The 23,483-nt window shown below is 42.7% G+C and overlaps 1 protein-coding gene across 4 annotated transcripts in view; it reads right to left on the bottom strand.

Annotated features, from left to right (window-relative positions):
- Positions 1 to 23,483, bottom strand: part of PPARGC1A (PPARG coactivator 1 alpha) — a 221,233-nt gene that overhangs the window by 95,154 nt on the left and 102,596 nt on the right. For 2 of the 4 annotated variants that reach the window (XM_044417824.1, XM_044417823.1), the window contains exons 1-2: positions 12,154 to 12,337; positions 3,410 to 3,589 (exon numbers count right to left, since the gene is read on the bottom strand). In XM_044417824.1, the coding sequence (XP_044273759.1) occupies positions 3,410 to 3,589; positions 12,154 to 12,201 (228 nt within the window). In that variant the 5' untranslated portion in view covers positions 12,202 to 12,337. Of the gene's footprint in view, positions 1 to 3,409; positions 3,590 to 11,933; positions 12,132 to 12,153; positions 12,338 to 23,483 lie in introns of those variants that run through there. The other 2 variants (XM_044417825.1, XM_044417826.1) reach the window with 2 other exon arrangements.

The raw sequence follows: 23,483 nt of genomic DNA on the forward strand, positions 1-23,483 counted from the left end.
TGGAAATTCAGGAACGCAGAGGGGTTGCCCCAAAGGCCTGAGGATCAACACCCCTGCTATAAAGACACTTGGGGAAAATGTTTGAGCCACTTGGTGCGACAGCCAGACTCTTAATCATAAGCGAAAGATTTAAGGTTGCAAGAGCAAGCATGATCGCCAGGAATGAAGTCCTATCGCACACTACGAGGAGCTATTAGCTACTGGACAACACTCGCTTGGGATGAAGTCCGGGAGAAACAGCTTGGCATTTGGAGTGCAGCCAGTGAAGGAGATAGCAGTGAAGTGTGAGCTTTATGGCTGGTTGGCAGGAGGGAACTGAGACTGGGTGGGAGAGTCCCAAGAGCATGCTGTTTGTTTTTGGAGAACTGATACTCCTTTAAAAGGCTAGCATTGCTCAGTGGGGATGCCAAATGACACGTGATGCAGGGCATCCATGGCTATGCCTGCCCAAGGTTTCATTTTTACTTTAAAGCATGCCTAGGGGCTCCCAAATGTGATCAGAGATATAGCGCTGCTTAACCAAAAAAAAACCCTTTCTCTGAATAAAGTCACCCTGCAGAAGCTGCTATTAGCCACACAGCAGGAAAAAGAACACAGGTGCAGAAAATTCCAACATGCAATCCCTGACCTGAAATCTGAATGACACAGTCCCAGAAACACTTTGCACATGATTTGCATGCAGGTGTATCTGGGATCCAGAGAGTCCAATGTATTTAGATACCAGGGATGTATCTGGAATTGAGGTGTGCCTAAGTCTTCTGGGTTCGTTTCATTTATAATCCATACCGTCACTGGGCTTAAATGGAAGATGTGCATTAGTCAAACCCATAGGGTACAATTCACTCCACAGCTATGGCAAAACCATTCCTCTCTCAAGCTATATTAAGTCAGTCCTACCAAGTGTTTGTGACAATGCAACGGCTTGGCAGCCACTTTTACTCTTATTTACTTTATGCCGACTTAAATAGGCAGGTGCTAGCAATTTTACTTGGGGGTTCAAATGGTCACAAGCAAAGCACACAAATTTCACACCAGCTGAAGCAATGCTTGCCTATCTGCCCTCTCTTAACAGTTGACAGAGGAACAAGAGGGGACAAATAAAATCCAAAATGCAGCCAGAGCCTGCATAAAGCAGCCTCCTGCCTCCCATGGCTGAAATAGGAAAAGAACCAACTTGGTAGGTGATCAGTGTAATCATTATGGGTACTGGGTTCCTGCCACTAAGTTCATGACTGAGACTCCAATTTGATGAGACATCCATACAGTGAGCCAAAGTATCATTACAGCTGAAATGCTCCGCTCTACCTGAACTTACCTCAGTTTTATTTCTTATGAACCAAAACAATTGAAGCAAGCTCTCACTTCCTCGTGGCCCCCAGCACAGCCTGGGAAGGAAAGGGCTGTGCTCCATGGCCCAAGGAGGTTTTCCCTTCTCTATCCCTGTCCTTACAATGGGCAAACTTCACCCATGTTTGTAGTCTCTACCCTCTCCAAGACAGGAATGAAAAAGAATTCCGTTTCACAGTCAAAAAAAGGGTTTCCAAAGTACGGGCCTGTTGTTTCAACTCGGCCCTAACCAAAGAAAAGGACAAGAAAATCTTTCCTAAATTCCTATGAATCATTCCCTGAGAACATAATCATGCCATTCACTCCTAATACTGTAGAACTCCTATATGCAATTTGTTTAAAATGTCCCATCTTTTCACCCAATAGGTTCTTCAAGACAGCTAAATATCAGTACTTTAAATAAAGCCCTATAGAAGTATAACAAAACAATAGAAAGCACGGGAGTGATACCTGAATGCTTTTTTCAAGGTTTTCCCTTGAAGCCCAGCAGCGAGGGAGCCAGGTGAGCCTTCCTTAAGAGTCCCATGAAGTTAGAATACAATTGGAGTAGAGTTAACATGCCTGGCACATTCTGGATCACATGCAGCTTCCAGATGCTTTTCAAAAGGTAGCTTAGTTCAGAGTGCATTATGGTAGTCTACTCTACTCAGGCACAGATGACAGTGACCTGATCTCTTTTGATCCAGAGAGATCATAGAGTGTAACAGCAGTCTATGAGCACCCCCTTCTGAGACATTTCCTCTCTGAAGAATAGGAACTGCCACAAAGCAATCCCCCCAGTCCCAACACAGCAGGCTGAAAAAACTGAAAGGTTTCCAAGCGAATGTGATAAGTGAGTTCTGCAGGAACACCCAGAACCCTGTTGCGATTAATATTGAGACTAAGTCAGAACGCAAGACAGCTTATCTGCAAAGCACTTTGCAGTTTGGTCAAAGAGCTTTCTAGGTTTTCTGTGAGATGGTGCGCCAGTCGGTCGAATGACTTGATCTGCAGTGTGCCGACTGTATGCAAAAATGAGAACCCCAAGGTACAAGCATCACTGCGCATCAAGGCTGCTGTACTTTGACTGCCTCCACTACTGAGGATCTCACACTTGAGGCTACTGTGGCAGCCTTGATGTAGCTGTGGGGTTATGCCCAGTGCATGTGTGCAGGGGATATAACAGCATATATATCTGCAGGGGATGTAACAGCATAAAGTGTGTCCGCTTGCCACGTGTGTCTTTGCTCCTTCTATGCCTTGCTGATGAAGGAGCGTTGGCTGCATGCCACTCCATGTTCAGCTGGAATCAGCACTGCTGCTGTGGGTCTTGGGGGAAACAGCAAACAGAATGGCTATACTCTGTGTTGTTTAGAATGCCTTAATTTGTTCCTGACTTAACTGCTGGGTGTGCAGAGAAGGCTGGCTACACAGCATCAAAGTTATCCTGCCATTGGCCTGGCAGGCACCTTGAGTAGCCCGTAAGGAACCATTCTAATCACAGCTGGACCACTGAGCACCACAGCACTCTAGAGATCCTGGTCAACCAGCCCTTTACTAGTCCAAGTGGAAAACCCACGTTCTTCAACTGAGCTGCGGTGCAGGGCAGGAAATTCCCAATTCTGATGACCAGCTCTTAGACTCTGCCAGCTGACAGCTATTACCTGTCAGATTCTGTTCTGGCTCCACCCCTAATTCACCAAATTCCATTCTCGAATTCTCCCCCGTCCCCACCCATATATTTGTGAAACCAAGGTTGTCAGGCCTAAGGCACTAGGGCAATGGAAATGTTGAGACCTGCGCTAAAGCCATTTGAAAGATCCTGGCATTATTCTATAGCTGCTTCGCCACTCTGGTGCCCCCAAATGTGTGGAACTACAAATCCCAGCATCTTCCAGAAAGTCTCAGGGGTGCTGGGAGTTGTAGTTGAGAACATCAGGCTAAGGAATGCTCCTCTGAAGCATTATGTATATTAATTAAAAACTGTATCCAAGGAATCAGACAATGATTATGAGCACTGCAACCTACAAACACTGCAGATCATAGCAGAGGGAAACCATAATTGCATGTAGCCTTTCCTTACCTCAAATATGTTTGATGATTCATTGGCATACTGGTTAGATATGATCTCCGATTGGTCACTGTACCACTTGAGTCCACCCAGAAAGCTGTCTGCATCCAAATCATTCACATCTAATTCAGAAAGGTCAAGTTCTGGAAGATCTGGGCAAAGAGGCTGGTCTTCGCCTACCAGAGCAGCACACTGGGGAGGAGGGGGAGAAAAAAGATACAGAAATGCTTTCATTAATTAGAGGAACCTGAGACTAACAAAAGCACGTGAGAAGAATTATCTCTCTGTTAACTCACTTACACCCCTTGGCAGGTCATGGGAGTTAACTTCATTTTGGGGAAGAAAATGCTGACTTAGATCAAGAAGCTTGGCACAAGGGTGTGTGTGTGTGTGAGAAAGAGAGAGCGTGCATGCGAGCATGTGTGTGTAGACACACACACCAGCTTGCCTGAAGGGAAAGAAGCTGACCTTTGCTTTCTAAATCACCATCCTGTGCTGGGAACAATCACTGTTTTTTCACTTGCATTCCATGAAGTGCAGAAGTCTTTTTTAAAAAGAACAAGGAGGGCAGGCTGCCACTTCTGATTGCTCAGTTAAGCTGGAACTAGACATTCTTGGACAAGATCACAATAGCAAACAAAGTGAACAAGCCTGCACCTCTTTCTCTTCAGCAGCACCTCACTCTTCTGGAAGAGTGCATAACACTGCATTCTAGACATGGAAATTGTATACATGTCTAGCCAGGAATAAACCCTACTGACCCTAACCCTTATCTATTCTGGTGCTCACCAGATGGTCTCAACTTCAACTCCCATCAGCCAAAGCCATCATGAGCAATGGAAAGGGATGCTGGAGTTGTTACCCAAAATATCCAAAGGGCACCAAGTTATGGAAGGATGATGTACAGCAGGGATGGGAGACTTGTGGCCCTCCAGATTTTTGGGCCTACAATTTGCCCAATCCTGTATAAAGGATTTCAACCTACGGTGCCCTGACCCTACAAGTGGCAGCCGATAATGACAAACAAGGAGTGGGATGCCATGCCCTGCTGCACTTTCCAAACACACATATAGGAGACATTACCAAGAGAGCAGGTGGGGAGGAGGGAGCGAATCTGGAGTTGCTGTTTTCAGCAGCAACCATGCGTCTCTAGTAACATCTGGCCTTAGCATAAAGGGAGCCAGAAAGTAGCATGTGCTGTGGCTTAAAGCCTATGAAGAAATCAGCAGGAGACACAATGATGTGAAGTTGGCCACATTCGAACATACACCATCCACCTTTGCTTTCTCCCACCAAGCAGCTCTAAAATGATCAGCCCTGCCACCACTTTGAGTAAGCTACTATGGCAAAACAACTCTCATAATAAGCAGATTCTGAAAAATTTCGCATGGCACAAGGAAGCTGAGCACCTGCCAAGTAATGACCAAATATCTATAAATGTCACCTTCCATTTATGGATTCTCCCAATCTATGCAAGCTTCACTTTTAGGTTAGAAACAGTCTCTGAACAGAAAGCTGCTAGCCAATAGAAAACTGGTCTCAGGCCAAGTCAATAAACACCACTAATTGGTTTTTCATAGCTCATGCTCCAAGGCTCAGGATCTGAAAGACATTCTTCTAGCTTCACAACGATCTTGGAAGGCAGGACACTTGCTTTCCTTCATGGACCTGGAATAAGGAAAGGTACACTGAGGCGGCTCCCAGCTGTGGAGGATTGGGAACCCTGTTCTACATTGCCTGGCTACAGGCATGCAAGCCTGCAAGCATGCTTGGCACCTTTCCCCCTCCACTCTGCATACTCCTTCCCCTTCTGGATCTGCACCTGTTGCAGATCTTTGATATGCCCTTTCCTGCTGGAGCATTCAGCCTCTTCTTCACATTCCACCTAGGGCCTGCTTTAGATTCAGGAATAATGAGATGCAAACAGGGGTGCTATTTAGGGAGGGCAGCTTGTGCAGTCCATGTTTCAGGAAAGGTTAGATTTTCTACAGGCACAGGGACATACCTGGTTTTCATGTGCATATGTATATGTGCACGCACATGAATAGAATGAAACCAAATGATGCTCTTACATACACTACTTTTTCTGCAACTTAATCATTAACAGATCCAAGAGTGCCCTTTTGAAAAGTAAAAGACTGATAGTACAACACTGGAACAATAAAAACTTACCTCCTATAAAGCAATGAACTGAATACTTAATAATGCTTTCAATATTCAAGCAGATTACATACAGATGCCATTCTCAAATGGACACATATACAGATACTTGTTCTGCCTCTGTTGAAGTTCATTGGATTTATTTTGGATTTATGCCCCCCTTTTTAAAATTTATATATCTGTATTTGTTAATTCCAGCAGGGGTGCCTTTGTTTTTTTGTTTTGTGTGTTCATTTGTTTCATTTCGTTTTCTTTTGGTGAAATTCACAAGATAAGTTTTTTTTAATGCATATCCTGCTGGAATTAACAAATACAGTTAGTAAATTCAAAACCCATGACATGGGTTTTGTGTCACGGCCCCAATCCCTCTCAAAAGGTATTTGAAATGACACCCCAAGTACAAAGAGCTAACTTGGCTCAGGGTTGGTCCGAGGCACTTTTGTCATACAAAGGTCTGTACGGTTCTTTAGTGCTCCATGCAACTTCACAGAGAATGCCCACATACAACTCTTGGGTCACGCACTGTTTCTGTTGCACCCCTAAATGGTTGCCTTCCCAAGCAACTATTTGCATCACTAATCCAAGCTACATAGCCCTGACTGGGAATGGGTACTTAGGAGCCATGACAGTGGTTATAACAGTGCCTGGGAATAGAAGGTGCCAGATGCAGGATGCACATACAGCATTTGTCTACAGGTTCAACCAGCCCATGCAGCAAGTCTTCCCTGCAGTGCCTACCGCACAGACTACCCAAGGGAATGTTGCCTTGGCATCTTTCTATGGCTGCTCACACAATACTCCTAGTCATGCCTGCATCTTCCACTATATCAGGAGTGGGCAGCTTGGAAGCCAAAACAACTGGAGGGCTACCAGCTTCCCACCCCCGCACAACATGGATAGGCTGCTACCATGTATCACACTAGGGAAATCTTCACTGGCATTGGGTGGGGGGAGCTGTCATGGCATGCGAAACCCCCTTTAAATGTGAGAACATTTCTGGTTTATTGGGGGCAGTATGGGAATATCCAGGAACTTGCAGACGGGGCCAAAGTCCATGATTTAACTGTGGCATAAAAAAGATCTCTCAAGTTCCTAGCCTACAGTTTCACTGGGGAACATGTGAGCTACGATCAGATCGATAGCTTGCTCCCTGGCACCACTGGCTCAATATGTCAGCCAGCAGGACTGGAAAGACCTCTTCCTGAGACTCTGGGAAAGGGGCTAAGCTCCCCATGGGATTCGTTCTTGGTCACCAAACATGACATGGAGCCACTATATCTTCTCTTCAGAAAAATGCTTGAGAATGTGTGATTTTATTTTACTATAGGACCTGAAACCAGGATATCTGAATGAGTGTGTTCTCCCAGATGAGCCTGCCTGGCTTCTAAGGTCTTCGGGGGTGGGGGGGTCCCTTTCGGATACCTGGGTCCTTCTCACTGGCCACTCCCAGTTTCTGGAATTCCCTGCCAAGCGAGACCAGATTGGCTCTCTCTTTATTGTCCTTCTGCCTGCAGGAGAAGATGATTTTATTCAAGCATGCTTGTTTGCCATTTCTTTCTTTCTTTCGTTCTTTCTCTCTTTTATTGCCATTTTAACAGATTTGTTTTTATATTTTAATCAAAATTATGTTTTTATTATTGTTAGCTGACTTGAAAGCCATTTTTGGCAGAAAGTTGGGACATAAATATAACCCAGAAATAAATGCTGTTTAAATGCTATGATTTTCTTGTTGATCATGTGACGATCAACAAGGCTCTGGAAAATTTTCCTATGTTACACTTCCACATAGAAGGTCATTGCACAGCAAATCTTGTAATCAAAATACAGACTAATCTACAACACTAAGACCTTTAGGTAGTGATAGTCATTTATATTAAGACACACAGACCTTGGATACTAGTAATTAAGTCTTGTGTAAACCAGCCACCTCTTAAAGCAGGTGAAAGGAATTCAGGTCAATGGGTCTGGAATAAACAGTATGCTGGTATGCCAAACACATCAACAAAAAAGTCAATGTATTTCCTTAGATTTCTGATCCTCACAGACTTACCATATCAAAGTGACTGAAGATGCACATCTTCTGATGGTGCATCCAAAACTGAACACCAGTCAAGACCTGGTGTTGATGAGGCTGTAATTGCAGATTTTGATTTTTTTTAACTACATGGTCATAATACAGAGCATGGCCCAGACAAAGTTAAAGCTTCTGCACCCCTACTGACAGGACAAAGCTAGGTCTGCTGCCAGCTTTCTAACTGCAAAAGCTGGGACTTCACAGTGCTCAACTTTGGCTTTATCATGCCCACAATGTGGGCTAAGCCTTCATCCTCACCCCTTCTATGTTCCCCTTCTATGAATATTTTCATCTATGACATATATATTTTCATCTATGGGGTGCAGGGAACAATGTGGCACCAAAATGAATTAGGTTGAATTTATTCCTCGGTACCTATATAACAAATATGGCAATTATGTGGTAAAAAGCCAGGTGACAACAGAGTTCATGTGAGAACACAGGTTTCTATTTTGCCAACTTTATTCCTGCTCTCTGTATAAAAATGTTGCAGGCTGGCCAAACAAATAACACACCTAGATCGCAGATGCCATGGACTGTCAATCACCTACAGAAGTGGCATGGTTTCCTTGATTCATAAATCTTCCCCTTTCTTCCACGATGGAAGTCAGTTAAGGTGAGTGTATCAGTAACCCCAGCACGTGTGCGCACACGTACACATATCGCAAAGGCATGCATTCTTCAGCATCCGTCACGCCACATGCCAACGGTAAATACGGGTTTCTTGCTAGAGCTGGACTTCAGCAAAATAAACTTCCTAGAAACATTTGATGGGCAATCCCTCTAAGAGCAAATCCAGCGCTGCATATTCTGTGTGTGACAACCTAATCACAAAGCATGCTTAGGAAAAAAGAAACAGGGTCAAGACACTCAGAGGAGCTTGTGAAGGCTGCAATTTACCATTCCACTTTCCCTGGTCAAGCTGGACAATGCAGACAATCAGACAATCAGTGCAGAAAACAGGAAACTTGAGGGTTGGAAGGTGAGTTCTTGATGTACCAATTGCTTTATTCCTATTCTCTGAAAAAAGCTCTAACAGTCCAAGGCCTGAGATATTTGTGTACAAATGGAGGATACAGTGCTTGCAGTGAAGCTCAGAAGGAAAACACCAAGAAAACTGTAAAGCAAAGGTGCTATTGCAAACCAGCCATTAAATAAAAGTATCTTCCCCACCCATTTCCAGTTCTGAGTTTACCTTCCATCTGGAAATGTTCTAATACAAAGATGTCCTTTTCTCGGTACCTATACAAAATCTGTGATTTGTCGTTAAAGGATCATTTGGGTCTTTGCTTGAAAGCATTGCTCCCTGACTCTGTGTTGTGGCGGTCTGTGGCTTCAGAACTGATGCCCTGGACTTCCAAAATATCCTGCTGATCACTTTGCTACTTTGGTTTGTAAAAATAGACTCTCTCTTTCTCTGTGTGTGCACTGCCTGGCTGAATTCTCTCAATATGTACACTTAAATAAAAGGGCCTGCAGTGGCCATTTTGAAGCACTATAAGAAATAACTGTGTTCTTATTGGGTTGGGGGGAGGTTAAAAAGTCTTCTCTTTGCAGTTTGCATTTGCCTCCAACGACTGCAGTCACTTAAAAAAAAGTGAATAGCTGAAGTAAAGAACGTCCGCTCTTGCCAATGTTGACATGATAATAAAATCAATGCTTCTGGATATGGCACAACGCTTCTAATCTGAGACACATTAGTAGCAAGTGTTCCTGTTATTAATCTATATTTGGCCTTTGAACGATGCCAGGTTTAACACTCCAAGTCCTATAACTGTCCTCATCTGACTCGTAGATATTTGGCGTTTGCCTATACATCTTGAACAGGTGCACTTTCCATGCAATGTCACTTTTTTGCTTTTCTTTTTACAGCTCACAGCTTATGGTCGTGATTACACAACTGGACTCTTAATTTTGTAATAAGCTTTAAGGGGATAAAGCAACCACTAAACACAAAGGGTAATTATTGTGTCTTTCTTGGCCCTAGATCATTCCCATCCACCCCTCCAAATGCTTAGTTAAAGAGCAAACAATAAATTAGCTTAACTGCATCAGTGATAATGAATCATCATAATTAAGCATCATTCTCCATTAACCTTTTTGGATGCTCATATGCTTTTGAAAGTAATTTTTAAAACAAAATAATTTGGGAGTGGGGGGAACTGGAGTCATGTCATTTAAATGGCATTAATGAAAACAATAATCTGTATTTAACAAGCTTGTTTCAAAGAGACAGGGGAGTGGGGTGGCTGGGAGAAGATCCCGGACATGGACAATATGCTTAAAGCAAACAAGCACCATGTGGATCCTCCTTATCAATCTTTGCAGCCTCGTCGTACATTACCTTCATTAAACAGAGAAACGCTGTGGGACGCTGATCAGCTACTGTGATGTGCAGGCCTTTATTAAGTAGCCTGCAATCTCATTGTTGTGAGCAAGAGGATAGCAAGTATTTCATGTTGGAAGTAAATTTTGAGGATTGTTTTTTTAAAGCTGCGTTTCCGTACATGGTGCCAGTAGTTCTTAAGAATGAGAATGGGAGATTCCCCAGGGCAGCAGCAATAGCATGCAGCAGGTAATCTAGTGCTGCACAGAGGGCTCGGCGCATGCCACTTGAAGAAAGTGTTCTAAAATAGCCATCTGATCTGCCACGAAAATCAGAAAGGCCCCTTTCTTCCTTCCTTCTTTCCTTCCACCAAACAAGCAAACGACAATGATCACTCCTCACTGGCATAAATTATATTTTCTTGTTACAAGCCTGAAATTCCTGCAGGAACACTGGTGATTAAAATAGATCATCACCATTTCCACAGACACTGGTTCCTCAAATAAGCTCCTAGCAGCATTAGGAATAATGCATGATGGAAAAAACTAAGCCACAGCAGCTGAGACCCATGCAACAAAAACGAAGATGACAATCCACTGGATACTCCCAGCTACTCAAAAACAAATTAGGACTTCTGGAGCCAGCAAGTCACTCACTTACCGCCTTGACTCATAATAGCTACAGGATGTATGAATTATCCATATCTATTCCACTTCAGTAAGGAGTCAAAACAAGAGATGAGCAATTACAATATGCAAACAGAAGACAGCGGATGAGGTGCAAATATTTTAAACTGGGTTTTAGCAGAAAAAAATGATGCTCTGATCTTTGCCTCCTGCCTTGAGAAAATAATAAAAAAAATCTGTGCAGAAAATACAAGATGCTTCTACTCAAGAATATGTACCTGTGCATCATCTCTGTACAACATCTCTGATTTTTAAAGCAACACACACATGCCGACAAGATCACCGGTAGCTCCCCCCGCCTGCCAAGGGGAGCATTAAGATACCAGTCCTAGAACACACTTATGTGAGAGTAATCCCCACTAAAGGCAAAGGGATTTACTTCTGATGTGTAGGACTGGCCTTCAAAAGTACCTGTAATTTGGGGCTCTGTTTTGTGAGTAATCACGAAAAAAGTTTCCCCAAGTTACAAGAACTTTTAAACAGCGCACCATTTTAATCTTGATGACTTTGGGGGCTGGTTTTGCTGACTGCACACATTTAGACACCCTCATGCCTCCACTCTTACAATCCAGAGGTTCATAGCTGCTTATTCTCTTCCCCATCCCTGCTTTCACTCACCCCCCTTTTCTAAATTGTAGCCAGCAGAAACTGCAGTTTTGATGTATTGCCATCTATTTTTACTCAAGCATTGGTAGCAGCAGCAAGCACCACAAGATCTTGCATAAATATCAACTCTATTCTCCAGCTCAGTCCTGTTGTCTCAGCTGCACAGCACCACTTTGCCATCTGAATGAATGGGACCCCTTAACCCAGCAGAAGCACCAGGGCATCTCTTTCCAAATATTCCAGTAGAAAGGCCACATTGCCACAATTCAACCACATGAAGCCATCCCTCTCCATACAGAAGCATCTCTGCTCTGCAGCTCATCATGTTCTACAAATGTAAATCCACAATTTTCTTTGTGTGGGGGGGGGAATAAGTTTAAGAAGATGAACGTCTCAGACAACACACACACACCCGCACGCACGGCCCTTCTCCAACCATCCCACTAAATGCCACTGGAAAGACTTCAGACACCAATTCATATCAATATCTCGGAGCATAAATATTGCATATGACTGGAAAGGGAGCCAAAAGCAAATAAAAATAGTTTCCAACTGCAGGAGATCCCGATGACAGGAGCCAGGGATTTGGTTTGCTTGCTTGTTTTTATTTTTTTATTTGCTCAAGGAACCGAAGAGTAATCTTTAAATAGACAGGGGCAGGCAAAGAAAAAAAAAAAAACTTACAGGATTAAAGATAAGATGCAGGCTTGCTTTCATTCCAAAGGGGCTCTTCTAGCTACTTTCACTATTATCCCAGTTTAAAAAAAAAAGATTCAAAGCAACAGAAGCAAAAAGAAGAAAGGCAGACAGAAAGAGCGAGCGAGCGAGCGAGCAGCATCTAAGGAAACAACCCCTCCGGCTGGGTGAATTTGCACAAAACGATCGATCGTTCCCACAAGCTCACCTCGATGTCACTCCATACAGAGTCCTGATTGCACATGTCCCACGCCATCCAGCTCCTGAATGACGGCAGCAAAGCTTTGAAACTACAATCCACAGCCGGAGAGGGAGAGCAAATATACTCGCACGCAGCCAACCAGTCCCTTACTGAAAGTGAACTGAAGGCACCTGTCTTACTACTGTTCCCAGTCACATGACAAAGCTATTAAAAAGTAGGCTGGCCTGTCACTCACCCAGCCGCCTGCTCTTGTGCCGCTGTGTGTGCTACGGCCAAGTGACGTCACGCATAGAGGCAGATCTCGGCTGGAGTGAAGTCAAGCCAAACACGCGCGAGCAAACGCACACATACACACACACGCGCGCAGCGCGAGCGGAGAGCCGCGAGCTTCAGCACCTCCCTGTGATTCAAAAAAGGATCTGCCCGCCCTCGTGTGCCACACCTCCAGGACTGGACTGTTGCGAGGAAATTAGTGCGTGCGTGTGAGTGTGTGTGTGTGCGCGCGCACGTGCGCGCGCGGGCGGGCGCCTGTATGTCTGTGCGCGCTTGTTCGTGTGCATGTGCGTTTGGGTAAATCTGTATGTTCCTTTCCCGCCCCGATCCATTCTTCTCTTTCCCAAACAATCCGTAAGGACAAAGGGTTATTTCTTTCCAAAGTGGGGGAAAGGGCAGAAATATGTGCTCTGACTAGATGTACCTTTTGTGCTTTAAACTCTCAACTTTGAACACGGGGTTGAGCCGATCCCGAACATACGCAAGTGAGGGAAAATCGACTGGTGGTGCGGGGGCGGAAATCATGAGCCTGACCTCGTACTAAATGATTTGCAGCGCTTAAGTGTTGGGCACGGGCCAAAAGATCATGGAAAACTAAGCCTCCTGGTGCTAGGATAGGAACTGCCTAGCAGCATCAGACACAGGTCCAGCTAGTGCGCTATTCCCCAAGCAGCAAAACCCGGGCCATGGCGCCTGGTTACTTGTAGCCAAGTCCCTGGAAGCGCAGTGAGCTCCCTCGCAAGGAAGCATGGGTAGGGCTGTAGCCTCGGCAGCTCACAAGCTGCCAGTGCCTCGGTCGCCTGTTGACGCCATTCAGAGATACACTGCTCCTAAACGCGGAGCTTCACTCCATTGTCATGAGCAGCAGCAGCAGCAGCTCCTCATAGCCGCATCCTTTATGACTCATTCAGTAAAAATGACATTTGTAAAAGTACAAGCTAAAATGGTATGTTAGCAATCCAGTGCTGAATGGATGGGGTGGGGTGCGAGGGGCTGTACAACAAATACATTACAAACAAATAGCTGCTACCAATGTTACATTTTTAATCCCTTTCTACCATATGTTCTAAACAAGATTGCTCAGACTGAATTTATTGAAAGGAGGACAAAAAGGAAGCTCACATTTTTGCCTGTTTCTTTCACTGTTTTTCAAGTGGGCACTCCTGAAAGTCAGTGTTGTTATATACAACTACTTCTGTCGTTTGGTCACTCACAGTTTAAATTTCTGTCTGAATCTTCAGTTCAGCACTGTTGTTTTAGGGCACATTTTTGTATAAACAGCATTCTATCCTCCTAGCCCTTGCTTCTAATATGGGCTATGCATTTTCTTAGGGAGGGCAGCACACACACTCCCAACATCATTAGGCACTCAAAAGATTGTTTTCCCCTTACAGCATGATACAGGTGCATCTGTTTTATGATAACATGACCAAATGAACACATAACAAACCAAAGGCACTGTTCCCACAACAGGAAAAACAGGACTTTTTTCACCACCTGCGTCTTAAATTTCTTTTCTTTCCTTGTTTTAAGATTAAAAGCTATACTTTTAATTAGCTGTGTGCCACAGTCTCTCTTACAAATTCTAAATGCAAGATCAGTCATGCTGTGCTACGAGTTAGAGTCACACTACCATAATGGATCATGCCTCTTTGTAATGAAATATTCATTTGGATTGTCATTTGCAAATTTGAGTATTCTAAATGCTAAATGAATACAATTATTATCCAGCGACAGAGCTGAATTGACAGACAAGAGGCGGCAATTCTTGAAATAGTCATTTTTTCTTCCTCTGGATTCTATGTCCATTCAAAATGTGACTCAAGCAGCAAGTAAATGTTTAACCATTTACTATCTTTTTTTACCCATTCCTACTACTTTGCTGATAGATATGAGTAAAGCAACTAACATACAGTGCCCCTTGCTTCTATTTATATCACAAATCCCATCATGCTGTTATATTTTCACCAAAACTGAATGATAAAAAAATGTTTTTCCCTTACTCAGTCTAACAAAAAAGCACAATACACTATGAATCCAGCCTAGCTGTACAGAAAGGTGATTAAATGAATGGTATATCTTTGTTCTTGTTATGAAATAAAGTAAATTTGTTCCAAATTATATGCTGATTTAATGATAAAACAGTAGTACACTATTAAGATCTGGAGCAAAAGGTTGCTACCTCTGCCCTTAGAAGGCTCATCTGTGAAGTAATGTTCTGCAGCTGACTGGCGGAAATGGAGTAGTTTTTTATTAATAATTATCAGTGGTTCCACGCTTGGTGAAATAGTCTTCTGCCATACATGCTTATAATTGTGTTCACCGACTGTACCAAATCCATCACTTTTATTTTTAAGTTCCATTCACACCTTTTAAAGAATTGTATTTATACTGCAACATCTTAGATTGCTGTTGGAGGGGGGGAGTGGTATTTCGACCTGCCCATGTTGTTTTCTATTTTCTACAATTCCACTTCACTGCTTTTCTGTCAAATTAGCAAGTTAAGTGACAAATAGGTAACTGCAAACTTAGAAGTGCTTCAGAATGATGGGGAAAAATTTACCTAGTGCGTCCATTTTCAAGTAATATCACACAGTACAACAAAGGCTGTAAGCAACCTAGGATTTTTCTATTGAGTCATCCCACTTTACAGCTCATACTGCATTAGAGTTTTCAAGAACTCATATCAAAGTTCTGTCCAAAAAGTATGTATTGATGCCTGCAGAAATACAGATAACCAACTGCAGCAAAAGTTCCTAATGCAAAGGCTTCCCTCATTTTTTTAAACAACCACTTAATTGAAATGTGAGTATCATAAATAATTTTATCGTGAAGTCTCTATAACACTTCCCGAATACTTTGCTCTTCTCGTTGATCCAATAATAAAAAGTGGGAACAAAGCAGAGAATAAGAATGTATGACTTTACTGAAAAATCCTAATTGAAAATGTTTTGACCTTTTACCCTGGGTTCGACATCACTGAATTTCTTTACACTTGATCAATGTGATATGTGAAATAGTTCCATTGTAAAAGCTCGCATTTAAATTTTTTATTTATTAATTTTTTATCCAACCTATCCTCCCTGCTTTATTCTCACAGCAGTCCTATGAAGGAGATTAGGCTGACAGATAATGACAGGCAAACGCCACGCAGCAAGTTTAATGAAAGGGCAGGGTCTGAACCTAAATTTGTCCATCCCTAGTCTAACTCTTTAATTACTACACTACACTATTGGCTCTTTTTGGAGGGGCTCCAAATGTGGTGTTTAACTGCACAAAAATAAACTGCACCGTAATACATTTATTCCTTTAATTGTCCATCAGATGCTGATGGAACTTTTGCCTAATTCTGCTATATCAAATAAACTCATAACAGCAAAACATCAAAAGTAAAAAAGAAACGCAAAACCTGGTAGCCGACTCTTAAAAACATACATTCCAGTTCGTTCTAGGCTGCTATTGTACTGTATACACTCTTACAAGATTGCACTGTTCATCTAATTTTGCCTTTATTTCCTCTATTTGATCATAAACTTTCAGGTAGGGCTATGGTTTTACATAAAATTAATTGGGTACAGTTCCTAGAGTTAGTAAATATTTACTAAGAGTAAAAATGTGTATCATTGTGACTTTGTGGTATTTTTAGTTCCTGAAAAATTAAGTTTGCAGAAGAGAAGATAGTTTGAATGAATCCTTTCCTGCAGTATCTGCTAGGCAAGGGACCCTGCCCTGCTTACCACTCACATGACTCACAGGATAGTGTGGAAATACACATGGTCATTCTTTCTTCAGCTCCTGATTCTCAGTTTCTGTCCAGCCAATGCCAGCTAATCTCTCACATGCAAGAACTAGAAATGTGATTCTTTAGCCATTGTTGTGGTTACAAGACTGGCAACAGTACTGCGGTGGGCACGATTTTGAATGCTGTACATTCTGAACACACCTTATCCGATGTTTGACAGAAAGAAGTTCGGCTTCTGGTTTTAAGGTTCCTCTCCTCATTATTGGAGAAAGAAAATGTGGAGACAGTGATCACTTAAATCCAAGAGGCAAAGCTGTATGATGAGTAAAGGGCAGCAGAACTTCACTGAAAAGCTAGGTTAGCAGAAATGGATGTCCTATATACAGTGTATTTACTGTATTAATTTTTTATTAGGAAATTCACTGTTCCTCTCTTGTCTGCTTCATGTCTTTCTTTCTTTTGCACTCAGACCTTCTGTTCTGCTGCATTTCTGCACTGTTGAGCTTTTTTCTTTACACCCTCAGTTACCTCTCTGACCAAAACTCTTCACACCCCTCCACATTCAAGTATAACATGAAACCATGTTTGTGGTGCAGGCCATGTGTTTCAGCTTTTTTTTTTTACAGAACAGCAGAGCTAAGAAATGAAATCTTGCTGGCTGTCAGGTGCACATTATATTCCTTCCTAGAGCAGCCCTGTACGCTTTATCATGAACAAATCAAGCTGGGCAGCAGAATCCATAGGGGCACTGTTTGTCTGCTCTGTTTCCTTCTCTGTGAGACTTAAACATTTGAAAGTGCTGCATTTAACTCTTTACAGCTGTACATGGCTTAGCACCAGGGTGTCTAAAGAATCACATGTTTCTATATGTACCAACTTGTACCTTAAATGGGGGCCTCCTATGGGTGGTCCACTGTCAGAGGTGAGGCAACTGACTGTGAGAAAGGCGAAGGGGGAGAGAGATTTCTTCGTGGGGGTATCCTTCCTCAAAGAAGTTTGCTTGGTGCCTATACTGCTTTTGTTGTCTTCTCATTTATTACTTTCATATTTCCATTTACATTATTTTGTGGGCACTGCAGTCCTTTGGCCACTGCACAGATTCTAGGCAGCTGCAGAATTTTGTGGAGGCTTGGGTGCAACATCAGAAACGCGCTCCAAGGTTGGAGCTGGGACTCCCCTTGGCCTCACAGCCAGTGTGGAAAGAGCCATGGCAGTTGCAGTTCTGACATCACAAGAGTGACCTCAGAGGTAGCATTTTGGGGCAGGGAGGGGGAAGGGAGAAGAAAAGCTTTGCCAGCATACAATGGCGATTCCTTACATTCTCCTTTTCCTGCTCTGAAGCCAAACACTTTTCTTCCAAGCTCATCTCATGCTCATCTCAAGTTCTGAGGGCTATGGACAACCTTATTGGATTGTGACTTGAGGTTTTTTTATTATGGAATTTATAAACTGTTCCACATCAGTAAATATCAGAGTTGTGTACAATAAATTACAACACACAATACCCCTCCCCACACACAAAGAGCAAATACATGAATGAAACAGTGGCTGTAATTTATTACTTATTGTATTATACCTTGTAAATTGTCCTGGGAATATGATTGAAGAATGATATAAAAACCTAAGTTTGATTAATTATAACAGTACAAGTCCTTAAGTCTAGTACAGTGTCTGGATATGTGTGGAAGGACACTGGGGGCAGGGGTTATATTTCTATTTATTTTTTGCTTCAGTTGCAATAAACTAGGGGTAGCATTCTTTTTGCAGCCATGCAGTGGGAAACCAGACAGAGGCAATGCTTACTGGGAGGCAGGGTTTACATACAAGGGCTGTCTTTGTAGCTTTCATTATTTTTTAATATCAGACAATGTGTTCAAGGTGAATATGTTGGTTTCCGCTTGGGCAAGACATCTTGAAGAACATTCAAGGAAAAAAGACCTTTAAAAAATCAGGGAGATGCCATTTATCCTTAGCTCTACCACACACACCCAGTTCTACCACACACACACACGAAAGCTGTACTAACACTGTGGGTTAGGGGTCCTCAAACTTTTGAATAGAGGGCCATTTGAAAGGCTGCGGTGACCGTCGCAGGCCGGTGAGGTGGGGGTGCCTGGGGACGCGGGCCGGTGAGGTGCCGTCAGGTGTGCTCAAGGCGGCATCAGATGCCGCAGGGCGGCATCGGGTACGCCACCACCTCCGAACGGCAGCCCGGGCCAGATGGACAGCCATGGCGGGCTGGATCCATCCCATGGGCCGTAGTTTGAGGACCCATGCTGTGGGTGGATTAACGCAAAGCAACTTTCATTTTGTTCAGCCTGCTCCACCTCTACAAAGGCCAATATTTGGCAGAAGGGAACAGGACATGGAGATATGGAGAGACCGCAACTGACCCAGTTCGGGGCACCAAGATGATGATGAGAGTGGCTTTCTCAACACAAAATCCAAGCCACTGTTCTGGCAAACCCAGGCCAGCTCACCAGTTGTATATGGAAGTCACCAGGGCTTGATAAACAGAAACAACAGCCAAATGGTTGGAGCGAAAGAGTTTTTCACTCACTGGCGTCACAAGTTGTATAGTTCTTCTCTATAACAGAGTTTTAACTATAGTCTCTTGGTAATAAGGAGTTTAAAGCATTAGTAAATTAAGCATTCTCTCCTAGAAGTAATACAATTGAAGTGGTTGTAGAAGTGGTACCTGAAGATGTAACAGGATTACTTCAAGGAGCAGGGCAGGTGCGCGTTCTCACACACTAACTTTCAGTCCAATCATCGAAGTCTGTTCCTGTTTACAGATATTAATTACTCAAGTAATCCTTATGATCTGGATGTGAATATTCATGAAAAATACTCGTTATCCACTATACTATGAGTAATGCCACTCACCGAATGCCTACAGTCAAGGGTTTATCAATTCTTCCTGTAGATGGAATATTTTCAAAAAGCAGCATGCCCCAAGACTATAACTCATGCCATTCCCTGTATTTATTATTTATAAATGCAACAGATGAAAATTTCGCATCACTACATTGCCACACTGGGAACACTGTCTCCTTGCTCTGTCTGCTGTCTGGGTGCTGTTGATGGACAACTTGAAGGCCCTGTTCTTTGTTTCTTAATTTCATACTTGGCATGGACTGGACAACCATTGGATTAGAAGGTCTACCAGAGGCCTGTCCTCTCTTTTGAAGTTATAGTTAATTCCAAGGCTGTCTAGTCCAAAGAAAAAGGGTTGGGCCTTAAAGATGCCCATCAACAGCATCTGGCCAGCAGGGTAAGCAAGGCCATCTGGGCACACTATAGCTCAAACAATGGTGAGCTGTACTACATTTCTATTTAAAATATAATAATAATTTCCAAAATTGCATCTGGATTGGGAAATGTAAATGATATGCAAATCACAGCTTTCTTAGTCTCTTTTTTTAGTGGTGTATTTCCTCTTTTTTATAACTGACCTTACTAGCCCATATTGAATCTCTGCTTGCCACAGAGGCATTGAAAGGAAAACCGGTAACAATGCTACTAAGTCAGGTCAAGGCACCTGACCAAGGGATGGCTGGAGATTTCTACCCTTTCTCTTTGTCCCTGGCCTTGACTCTTTTATGCACACTTTTCTCAAGGCTGGCTGATGGAATCCTGGATATATCTGCCCGTCTACTAAGATATGGGCAGGAGGTCCTTCTAAAGGTGCCAACCCTCAAGGAGGTAGGAGGGGTGGCAAATAGAAGAAGGACCTTCTCATTGGCTGCTTCCCACATATGGAATAAGCTCTCCAGAGAAATTCACCTGGCACCATATTAATCTCTTTTCAGCACCAGGCAAAAACATTTCTAGTTATTTTAATCAAAAAAATTAACAGCTAGTTTATTGTTTATATTAATTGTTCATTTTGGTTGTTCCCTAGCAGTTTTAGCATTTTATCATAATCTATTTATTGTTGATGTGACATTAACCATTTAATGTTTTTATTGTATTGCATTATTTTTACTGAGTGTGTTAATGAGTGTGTTATTTTTAAATATTGTAAGCCTGCCAGAGACTTCATTGGGAGTAGGGGTGGCATATAAATGCATAAATAAATAAATAAATCTTTGCCCTGTTGTGAGGAGCACTCTGGATGAAACCTCACATGGAATGATCTGCCAGATCCACAGGAAGAATTCCAAGTGTAGCACGTGGCCTGCAATGACTGTGGTAAAGGGATAATACTGGGTCATCTGGTGGGAAGCTGCTGCTGCTTCAGGAATTACTGAGGCTGTTTCTTCCTTAGGGTGCTACTACTCAAGATATATTCCCTCCTTCTTATGCTATATCTTGCTAGTTAAGGCTAGAACTTCCGAACCACAGACTGTAGCTGATGTAAGTTGGGAGTGTGTTTTGTGTTTGTGTTTTCCAAAAGGCACAATCAACATATGCAGTGATTTGAGGGATGTACATGGACTGAGATCTAAAGAGCTGCTATAGGCCTACCTCATCAGACGTCCCATAACATCTGCTTTGTTAAAACTCCAAACAAATAGCACACTTAATCCTGCCTCTGTAAAACAACTGAAAAGCCAAACATGAGGTGGCAGGGGGTGGGGGGATACCAATAATTAATCAGTGATCTAGTGATTTCATGAAAATACCCATGCATCTTGACCTTAAGTGTACGTGCCTAGGCTACAATCCCATGCATGCTTAGACAGAAAGGAAGTCCTACAATTCCCATGCTGCATGGGGAATTGCACAAATGCTTATATCTAAAAATGCACAGGACTGCATCCTAAGTCTGTTAACTCACTGTGTGAATGGCAGTACACCCAAGTGGCTTTCCATTTCCTTCCTTCCTTCCTTCCTTCCTTCCTTCAAGGAATGGGACCTTAGTAAAGCTTCTTATTAAAATGGTTGAGCTCTTAAAATAACTTTCAACTTTGGTTACATTTCAGTTCATAGCTTACAGTATTTCTAATGTTCGCTGAAATAAAGAACAGGTGGCAGGCCTACTGCCAAGTCAGCATAATATCATACTGCTCGGATGTTAAGCCTGCGTGGCACTCCTGCATTTGGCTAGTCTGGAAGTACAACAAAGATGGCATTGCACATTTTTATCTTGTCCGTGGAGGCACTGGAAATTTTAAGCAAAATTTTAAGTACAGTGTATGAAATGTTTGCCAACAGTTTCACTTGTAAGGAAAATTGGTCTGTGGGAGAGAAGGAGGGAGCTCTTGTTCTAGGAGACAGACATCAAGTGTACTTGAATATTGCATCTCTTTTAGTGTCCTGCAATATCAAGGGGTTTGACCTGATGGTCTTCTGGCTCCCTCCATCTCTAATATTCTATGATTCTATGCCAGGGAACATCCTAGTTATCACTCAGCTAGTAACTAAGAAATTCTTGCTGCTAGGTGGCTCCTGGTTTTGTTCTGAAGCTTGGTCCTCTCTGGGGAGGGATGGGTGTAGCGATCTTCCCACCCACGTTTCCTGGAGCACTTTCTGCGGATTGGAGTTGGCAGTGCCTTTGGCATCTTATGGAAACCAGAATGAATTAATATGGCCTCTGCAATGCAATGATCAAGGCTGGGCCCTGGACCTGGTTGAGGACCACACAGCCCGGAGGGTTCCTAAGTGACAGTCTTGGCAGTGGAAGCACCACAAAGTTTTTAGTGTTTGTGCATTTAAACTTTAAACAGACACAAAAGGTCTTATGGGGATTGAACACAGCGGGTGCACAAAGGGCTTTGCTCCTTTGGGCTGTACTGCCTGGAACACTGGACAATCTCTGTAAGTCTGGAAGAGAAAGAGAGGGGACCGTTCATCTCCTTCCTGTATCCTGATACATTCAGAGGGCCAGGATTGATCAAATGGAGAGATGGACAGAGAAAGCAGAAGCTGTAAGAGCAGTATGTCCCCCCCCGCCTCCCGGAAGGGAGACCTCAAACCTGGTGCCATTGCTGTTACAAGGAGATTGAATTCCTCAAGTGCTACCTATAAGCATGTACTTTAATCGTAAAGGAGGTAAAAAACAGTGTGATGAAGTGGAGAAATATAGAAACCTTTTTGGCATTACAACACTATGTTCTTTGTGTGTATAAACCTAAATGCATGATTTATATGTTGCAGACAAGTTGAGGTTTCTGAGGTTACCTGAGCATCCACCTGCTAGGCTGTTGTGACATTTAGTCTATGATAGTTCGTGACTTGCTAGCTTCAGGGTTTATCTTTCTTTCTCTGTAAAAGACTGTTGTGTTTGTTAATGAACTTAAATTCCTGTGTGTACTTGAGCTTGATACTCAAGTTACTTGCTAACAACCTGTTCACAATTTTCACAGTGGGACAAGTACATTTTCAAAGAAGCAATGTGGTTATTGTGTTTCTTGCAGCACAATTCTATGTATCTCTGTTCAGAAATCAGTCCCATTGAGTTCAATAGGTCTTAGTCCCTGGTCAGCATTATAGAATTGCAGTGAATATGCCTTACAGCACATTCCCTGTTTTTACATTTCAATCCTACTAATTACTGTTATTAATAAACTGTGTTCAGATATATTATTTGTAGTCACAAATGTTACATAGATACACATTAATATTTGCTCAACATGTTTTGCCAACACATCTTCTCCCCCATTTACATTTCCTATAAATAGCACCGAAATCCAAACCTTCAGATTTGCATATTTCTCTTCTACTAATCCATATAGAAGTGTCTTTTTTCCTTTCCTTTTATCTATTCAAATAATGATCTGATTGAAAATGGTGCAGATAAGAGCAAGTTTGACATATTATATTAGTTATTTCACAATAGCATGCAACTTCAAAAAAAAATATCTCAGAGACAAAGGAACAGCAGCCAGACACAGAGAAATTATATAGATGAAGCTTTTCCTGGCATGGAAATAGTTGAAGAAATTTTTCACAGCAACAAATGATGGGCTTGTTTAGAGAGAGAAGGAGTGGCAGGAAAGAACTGGGCAAGAATAAGAAGGGAGATGGAGGAGTACATTAACCTGCAACCCTTTCGTAATGTGCCAAACCTCAATCGGGAAGATTAAGCGCACAATCCTATGCATATTTAGACAGAAAAAAAGGATGTACAGCTTCTAGCATGCGCCAGCTGGGAACTGCAGTCCCTTTTTCTGTCTATACATGCACAGGATTGTACTTTAACTTATGAACCACCAATAGAAGATGCTTTTCCAAAGGAAATTCTCTTTGACCAAGTTTCATTTCCTATCAGGAACACCGCCATTATGATTGGGATTCACAGCCTCTTAACTTTGGGGATAAAGCAGGAGGAAGTATACTATGAGCATAGCAAAAGCTAGATAAAGAAAGGGCATCA

The sequence above is a fragment of the Varanus komodoensis genome, unplaced genomic scaffold, assembly GCF_004798865.1.
Source record: "Varanus komodoensis strain SLA01 unplaced genomic scaffold, ASM479886v1 scaffold9, whole genome shotgun sequence".
Classification (NCBI taxonomy): domain Eukaryota; kingdom Metazoa; phylum Chordata; class Lepidosauria; order Squamata; family Varanidae; genus Varanus; species Varanus komodoensis.